This window comes from Microcaecilia unicolor, chromosome 6 (genome assembly GCF_901765095.1).
Source record: "Microcaecilia unicolor chromosome 6, aMicUni1.1, whole genome shotgun sequence".
Lineage (NCBI taxonomy): Eukaryota > Metazoa > Chordata > Amphibia > Gymnophiona > Siphonopidae > Microcaecilia > Microcaecilia unicolor.
In genome coordinates, this window is record NC_044036.1 from 202,248,011 (window position 1) to 202,257,193 (window position 9,183).

General features: G+C 36.7%; 1 protein-coding gene across 1 annotated transcript in view; it reads left to right on the forward strand.

Moving 5' to 3' along the window:
- Positions 1-3,190, forward strand: part of CDC73 (cell division cycle 73) — a 476,174-nt gene extending 472,984 nt beyond the window's left edge. Inside the window, exon 17 of the mRNA XM_030205684.1 lies at positions 1,842-3,190. Within this exon, the coding sequence (XP_030061544.1) occupies positions 1,842-1,878 (37 nt within the window). The 3' untranslated portion in view covers positions 1,879-3,190. The remainder of the gene's footprint in view (positions 1-1,841) is intronic.
- Positions 3,191-9,183: the final 5,993 nt, after the last annotated feature.

Sequence of the window (9,183 nt, forward strand, 5' to 3'; positions counted from 1 at the left end):
TCTTGTTACTGCTTTAGAGCTTGAGTGTGTGTTAACTGAGTGGTAGGGTACATGGGGTTGCTTAAGTGTGACCAGAGAAAGAACCAATAGTATCTAGTATGCATTAAGCCCATAATACAGATTTTTACATTTGTGTTATATCCTTAAGGTATGGATTCATAGTATAGAGCCATGGGGAAGCATAGCTAACTGTTGAGCTGCTTATGCTGAAAGGCTATTTAAATTACACTAGCATAGAAAATATTGAAAATGGGTGTCTATTAGTTTAGGATGATCATTTCAACTGAAATAATAAATACATTGTAATTAAGCTATTTTAAAGCATATAGGTTTTGGAAGCTGTTAGGGATGTAACTCCTCCATAAAAAGCCAAATTAGCAGTTCTGCTTATGTAGTAAGACCAGCTTGCCAGAATGTTCCAGGCTAGCTGTTACCTTGCTGATCCAACAGCAGCCTTCTTATCTTCCTGTTGTCTTCGTTATATCACATGCAGTAATGCTGTCCTGTCTCAGTGCCACAAACGTGGTCATCTGTGCATTCTGGAGCAACATGGCATGTTCATGAAATTAATATTTTAAAATCTGGCTGTGAAATTCTTAGACATAAAAATATCTCAGGAAACGAGCATTTTATGGCTCGTCCCAAATGATTAAAATAAGGTACTTGTGTTTGGTATCTGAAGACAAGGATCTATATGGTCTCAAAAGCCTACATACAGCATATTTTTATTGGTCCTTTAAGTACCACAGAGTACCAAAGAAGATTATCATTTAGATGGGCAGTTGTTTTGGGAATATTGGATTGATGGTCAATTATTTTCTACATCCAACATTAAGTTGTTTTTTTTGTCAATATTCTGTGTTTCCTGGGTTGTCCCCAGTTTTTTTTATATGTGTAACCCACTCTGAGCTGAGCAGGTATCTGTGAACTATAAGAATTGGAAAGTAAGTCCAAAAATTGATATTTGGAGAAAAATGACTCTTATGTATATTAAGAGGGTATTTTAAAAGGCTGCTTGATATAAAACGAACCACTGTACAGAACTGTAATATTTGTAATGTAGGCATTCACTGGGTACCAGCATTAACTACATTTTTGTAAATTGTGGACCTTTATCATTTTTCCCTCTTTAGAGTTCTGCTTCATTCATCAAATAAGTGGAAATTAAACACTAGAAGATGTTGCCCAAATATACAAATAAATTAGTTAGCATTACTGCACTGGAATAGTGGTGGTAGTCTTCAAAGCTATAAATTATTATAAATTAGAGGGGTTAATATGGAGGACTGTCTAGTAATGGGTGAGGAAATCAGGTTTACTTTTTTTCTTTAATAGCTAATACATAGCTGATTCCATGTTGACGTAGGGGCACTTTTACTAAGCCGCGTAGGTGCGTACGCACACCCAATGCACATCGATTTGGAGTTACCGCCAGGCTACTGCGTGACCCTTGCAGTAATTTCATTTTTGACACTCATCCACTACGCGCAATGGAAAATAAGTTTTAGTTTCTAGCGTGCGACAGAAACCGAGCGGTAATCGTCATTGTATGCGTGTAGACAATTACCACGTGAGACCTTACCACTAAGTCAATGGCTGGCGGTAAGGTCTCGAACCCAAAATGGACATTCCAATTTTTATTTTGACGCACGTCCATTTTTGGCACCTACGCTAGTGCTGCCCATTTTTCGGCACACCTTAGTAAAAGGACCCCTTTATGTTGGGATAGAACTGTCAACATTCAATAAAAAGGAATCTACCTACAGAAGGGGACTGACATGGCAATCATCCATTGGCAAACTAATTATCATTTTTGCACACTGTTTCTGTTTCTGGCACAGGTACATGATAAAGCACAAATCCCACTTGAGATTCTGAATCCATATTTTCCGTTGCTGCTTCTTGCTTCCTGGGAGCTTGGACTATGCAGTGGAGAAAGCTGCTCTACACCCCTTGCAAAACTTGGAATTGCCAGGGACTGTATTTGTTGAACTTTCCAAATGAAGAATGGACATGTGTGAAGCCTTTTCTTGGGTTCTTCCGGAATCTACTCCTTGTAATGAGATAGATACTTTAATATTATTGACAAGCTGTGGGAGGGGGGTTGCTTACTATGTTTTTTAAATAAGTTTAGCTAATAGTCTACAATTCAAATTGTATATTTTGATAGCAGTTGTCCCTTTCCCAAGATGTTTACTTTATTATAGTTTTAAACTGTGTTTGCTCCCTCATTAGGAGATAGTTTTTCAGTGCAGATTACTTAAATAGACATAGATGTTACAAAGCTTTCTAAATCACAAGCATCTAACCATAATCTTGCTTTTTCTTTATTTTGGTGCTGGAAAGTAAAGGCTGAGAATGGTGTTACATGTTAAGTGAGTCTGATAGATAAAGTCGTAGAGTTTTAGAGTAAAGAGCCAGTTTTTAGTTGCCTAGTTGCAACTTATCTAACAAATTATTTAATTTTGCTAGGACTCCATAGAGGGTAAGCCAACTTTAACCCACCATGCCAATTTTGAGTTAATCTTAAATCCAAAGAGGAGTGTATGTAGATGTGTACAATACTACATATCTAGATAAATTTTTTGAAAAATCTATACATTATTATGTAGATAAAATAATGGAACAGAGTTCTCCCTTCGGTTTTTCTCTGGTACACAGAGATGGGGCTCTTTCCTTTTCACACAGCTAAACTTTTTTTAATGTTGCTTTTTTTTGTGTGTGGTTTTTTTCCCAGTTAATCTGTATTATGGGTTCTTTCTTGGCCTTTTTATAACCTCATCACTGTTCTGCCCTAATTAATCTTAAATGTGTCAATGGAGGAAGTGGTCAGTACATCCTCTGTTTTTGGTGTCAGAGTTTCCAGATTCCAGCAATTAGCCCCAGTGTTAGTACTTCAGTAGCTAGTCATGGAGGAAATACAACTGCTAATGTCAGAAGACAACAGACAGAAAGCAAGAGAAGTGCTATGATCTGTGGGAAGCACATTTCATGTTGTAAGTTTTTTTTAGAAACTGTACAGTATATGCTAGAGAAATGAGCATGAAATAGGGAGGGGGGTTCTTGTGACATTCTTTCAGGCCAGGGGAAAATCCTTGACAGTATTTCTGCATTTGGAGCATATATCATTTTTTCTTCCCTATAATTTGCATTGGAAGTTTATTGAAAAGTAAAACTTTTTTCCCCTCTGTGGTCTGCTTTAATTTCATTTTAATGGTTGGAAGGTGAAATGCACTGAAACATTTACTGTACTGTTACTACAATATTTTTCTCATTCAAATTAGGAATACATATAAGAAAAGAGTTTTTTTTTTTTGCAGTATCAAACAGGAATGTTCATATTGCAATGAACAATTTTCAATTTGTTGTTTCCTTACCCTTGAGATGAAAAAATATTTTAATTAGAAAATGTATTTCACTTAGAAATGACCTGCCAAACAAGCCAATGTTAACAAAGCACCAACACACACTGTCTGCTGTGGATATGTGTGATTATCCACATTTTTAGATAATCTAAGTTAGTCACAAACTACTGATGACACTATTCAATAAAAACATAAGAGAGGAATCAGCTAAGTCCAAGAACAAATTCATTTAACTTAAAAATCTGATCTTTAACATAATCACTTCTCCTGTTTCAAAATATGGTTAATACTTAGTAAAGTAATTAATCTTCTAAAGTATAGAACCATGGAATGTGGAATTCACTCTTTCCTGACTCAAGTCCATTGGGTCAAAAAGTTAAAGCGATACAAGCCACGTCTCTAAAAATGCTATCTTTGTTGGTCTTAACTTCAAAAAAAATTTGTGGTGCTTATGTTCTTTTCTAATGTAAATGAAATTAAGGTGGAACAGACACACTTCTAAGTTTGAACAATCCTACTGATTACCTTCCAGAAAGTTCAATTAATTTTTGTTTTCTTAAGAAGAGGGAAAGTAGAAAAAAGCATGTTTTTTAATTGAAGACTGAATTATTAGGGGGGAAAAAAGAGTGCAAAGTATTCTCGGCTTTGAAAAGCTAAAGGGGCAGATAGTGCTTTCAGGATATGAGAGGACAGTCCAACCACTCTGGCAGCCTCTGTGTGGTTTTTGGAAGAGCAAAGGTATTTGTGAGGACTCAGGTCCTGCTATTTATGGAGTACACCTGCTTTTACAGGTAAGTAACTTAGCTCATTCTGCAGCTGGTTCCTGCCTTCTTGAACTGAGGTCGTCTCCCTAGAGGTGTATATTCAAAATAGTGGAGATGATTTTTTTTGGATTCAGTCATTAAGAATGTACATAACTGGGCTGGTTTTGACCAAGAGGATCACTTGCCTGCCTGGTGTTAAGGAACAGGCCTTATGTATGGCCTACATAGGATTTTATAATGTGCTAGTGAGGTACAGCTGTTAAGCTGCCTTGGTACCAATGGCTCAGGATGGTGTAGAATATAACAGTGCTAGGGTGTCCCTATAACCAGCCCCTCCAAATGACACACTGATTATGATTTATAACAAATTACTACTCAGCCTATGAAAAGTTATTCCATTATTGTACTAACTCCATTATTATACTTCCTCTGTGTACATCCATATGCTGCACATGCCGGCACCTTTAAAAATATAAGTGAGATTAAATAAAAATGCCACCAACAATACAACATGGATACAGCAACTCATAGGTTTGCTTGCTTTGTTTTGACTGTACAGCTGCAAGAGAGAGAGGAAATGGAGATAAACCTAATTGGCTTCAACTTTTTTGACATCATGGATTCCTGACTCCATCCATCCACTGTTCCAGCCATGGGTGCCCTTCTGGCACATAACCTGAAGGCACCCTGGTGGTCTAGTGGCTTCTTCGGGGCAGGAAAAATTCCCACTCTCTTTCCTGCCCACTGCCACTGATCCTCTCACTGTCTCTGCTTTTTTAAAATGGCTGCTGAGACTTCAAGCAGTGGCCCGCTATCCCCGCTCCCATGCAGCTCTCTAATTTGGAACGCGAGAACTTATTGGAGGAAGAGCATGTCTTTACCAAAGGGATGGGCAGCACCTTATCTAGAATAGAATCCTCCTGTTGTTGTTCTTACTCCTTTTTCATTTTCAGCAGTTTCTAAAGTAGAACTTGGGAAAAGCTAACTCACTGAGGAGTGTGTGGTTTTGCATGATGTCTACAAAATATACTGTCAAAACATGAAAGATAACATCCTGATGAACAGAATATAGAAAAATCTTAGTGAACTGAAGTTCATGTAAACACAGAGCAGCCAAATACTACTTAGTAGCTTCTTTGTGTACCCCCCTAGTCATAAGTTTAAAACAAATCAGAGAAAATATTTCTTCATGCAATGAGTAACTAAACTCTGAAATTTGTTGGCAGAGAATATGGTAAAAGTAGTTAGGGTTTTTAAAAAGGTATGGATAATTAAGATGGGCAGGAAAATCCAATGCTTATTTCTAGGATAAGTAGCGTAAAATCTGTTTTACTGTTCTGGAATCTTGCCAGGTACTTGTGACCTGGATTGGCCACTGCTAGAAACAGGATACTGGGCTTGATGGACCTTCGGTCTGTCCTGGTATGGCAATGCTTATGTTCTTAAATATATAAAAGTAAACCAAAAATATATTTGCACAGAAAATTAGGTAAGTACACCAGAAAAGGAGGGCAAAATAAAATTTAACAATACATATTTTGGGAGCCATTTTAGAACTGGGCAACTCCATTTAGGCACCTCAATGGTAGACCATAGGAGCCACATCTATAACCTAGGTTCCTTTATAGAATACTAGCATAATGTGGTATTGGCACACCTAATGTTTAGGTGCCTACACTGAACACCAGCCATAGAACTGGTTTAAGTGTGAACACTTTAATAAAGCAGAGATGTCTTGCCCATACTCTTTGGTAATCACCCCCCATGCCTTAAAAATACACTCTCTGCATGATAAGCACTATTCTGTAAATATTTGACTAGGTGGCATACTTGCATATATGTGTGGAAGTGTGCACTTTGTGTATTTTGCTAATAATTATGCACACAGTGGATGCATAAATGTTAGTACCCAGTTTATAGAATTGCTCTTATAACAAGGAAATGTTACCTGTCAAGCCCTATCAAGGGTGAAATCCAACAGAAAAAGAGAGAAGATACATGTTTTTTTTATAGTGATTGAGACAAACTACCCCACCTAAATAGGCATGCCTAATCCTTGAACATTTCATTTTTTTTATCTAGAAAATCCCTTAAAGTTTTTGGTTTGAAAAAAATGAGGTATAGGGGGGAAACCCTCTTGATTTTTTACGATAGTAATGAATGATTCCATCATCTGCTGAAACATGAATGGAAGCAAATATGAACAAAAACAGAAGAACAGTGTAGGGGCACAAGCGAGACCTGCAGAGGATGCTAGCTTGAAGCTGGTGCTCTGGAAGAGAATTTTAAAAACATATATCTTCTTTCAATCTTTTGAAGTTGCCTTTCTTTATACTAGAATTTGGCTGCTAGAAAATCATGTCATCAAATAAGCCAGGTTAAAGGAAATCTTTAGAGCTTACTTCAGCACAAAATTGCCCTCACAGAAAGCGGATGATGAAATCACCCAGGTAATCTTTGAAGAACTCGTGGTCCTGCGTAATCTACTTGCTGACACTAAGCAGGACACTGTGGAGATTAGGCAAGACTTGGCCTCCCTCTGAGAAGACATTGTGGAATTTTAAAATGAGAGTGGAGACACCAATCCAGAATAAATCGCTCAACTGGAAAATGACTTAAACTACACAAACAATTATTAGCTTTCAGATCTCGGCTAAAATTGCTCAGAGCAAAATAGGTATGATGTATCCCGCACATCTTCATGCCATATCAACAATTCAACCAAAGATTTCACAAACCCTACTGATTTAGCTGAGTTTCCTGAGGAACTCTGTCCTACAGATATAAAGTGTGAGTCTCCACATGTCTGTTACTGTTTGTGCTGTCTTTGTTCTCTCAGCAGACTCACTCTGCTGTGTCTGTGTAGTTCTGTTTTCATGATTTACTCGTAATTGCTGTTTAGTTCCTCCTTAACGATGGCGTTTGCATTTTTTTTTTAACATCTGTTAATTGCTGTGTTTACTCTTATTTTGATTATAAGATGATATCAACATAAGGATCAATCTCTTCCACACCAGTTTTTGAGCTACTACTGTGGTCTTGTTACTCCCATAGTTTGATTTACCATCTGAACCTGTTTGCATGTTTTGTCAAACTAATGGTTTAGGCTTGACTTGCTTTGATATATTTTATACTTCATAGTCTTCCCAGTACAAATACTTTCAGTGTGGATATTTTCAGTGTAACTTTGTGCTTAGTCTGGTATCGCTTCTAAGATTTGATTGGTAACTTTTATAGCTCCATACCTATTATGGCTTTTTCTTGTTTATCCCAGAATGTGAAAGTCATTCATAATCCTGTGAAAAGTACTAAAATCTTTAATTATGCTAACAACTTCAAGCGTGATATACTGTTTATTCTATTAGACAATAAGTCTATGAAACTGTATTAAATGGTCGTGTCTTGAAATATTTTCACCTGCTGGTGGGGGAAAAAAAATAGTGATATTACTAATAAGGAAAAGTCCAGATATTAAAATCATTTCTCACACTAATGATAGTCATGGGCAATGGGTCAAGGCTTGCATAGAGGTCAATACCACTCATGTGATTTTTAATTTATATGGTCCCAACATAGATGACTCCACTTTCTTTGATGAAGTAGCTAACACCGTAGCTGCTGTGGATCACTACCTGTAATTTTAGAGGGAGATTTCAATATAATACTTAACCCCGATTTAGATAGAAACTTTGCAGTGGTGTATAGGAAATGTAAGGCTTGTCATAGGCTACAAGAACATATTTATCAACTCACTAGTGGATCAACAGAGATTATTACATCAGAATGATAGAGATTATACCTTTTTCTCTCCGCCCCACTCTTCATACTTGAGGATCGATTTTTTTTTCTGTTAAGTAATTGGTTAGTTAATTGTTTTGCATTTCTTCAAAAATACATAGCATAGTAGTGATCATGCAGGTATTTCTCTGAAACTTTCCAATATCTGCAAATTACAAAAAAAATCCAATTCTTGGAGATTAAATATACTACTTTGCTTAATGATGCTGACTTCATTAAACTAAATTGAATTCTCCATTGTGGAATTCTTTGCTATTAATAAACCCAATGATAAATTATGGCCATGCCTATGGGATTGTTTTCAAGCTTTTATAAGGGGAGAAATCATCTCATATATTGCTAAATAAAATAAACTACTCAAAAAGACTTAACTGATGTAGAGGTTCTGCTTCTTAAATTAGAGAATTTACACAAATGACCCATAAGGTGCAAGACCAATTAGGCAAAATCAGATTCAGTTGCAATATGCTTCTTAGCAGTACAGCTAGAAGCCAATTGTTTATGCAATCTGTGTATTATGCAAACAAGAGCGGGCATCAATTAGCTGAATATTTAAAGATTAAACAAGAAAAAAAACTAATATACCTGCCATTAAATTAATGATAAAGAATGAAAATATTGGGCTATATCTTTTTTTATAATCACCTATATACCTTGGAATTAGATGACAGCGCTATAGATGCATCATTTTTAGATAACCTAACTATTTGGTGAAGATAATTTATTCATCTAAAAATATTGATTTACAGGAACTCGAAGATGCCCTATCTGATATGGCCAAAAGGAAAACTCTGGGGCCAGACTGTTTCCCTGTTGAATTTTATTTAACTTTTAAAGACCAGTTTCTCCCGCACTCACTTTCTTATTTAGAGCTATTGCAGACTGGTAAAATTTCTGTATCTATAACAGAAGCTACTGTTATTGTGGAGGAGTGGCCTAGTGGTTAGGGTGGTGGACTTTGGTCCTGGGGAACTGAGGAACTAAGTTTGATTCCCACTTCAGCCACAGGCAGCTCCTTGTGACTCTGGGCAAGTCACTTAGCCCTCCATTGCCCCATGTAAGCTGCATTGAGCCTGCCATGAGTGGGAAAAGCGCGGGGTACAAATGTAACAAAAAAACAAACCAAATAAGGATCCTGTGAATGTTCAAAATTATCACCCACTGGCCTTGATAAATGTAGTTGCAGAAATTTATACAAAACTGTTGGCTAGATGTCTTCATCGCTTATAATTCATCTTCATTGATCAGGTTTCATG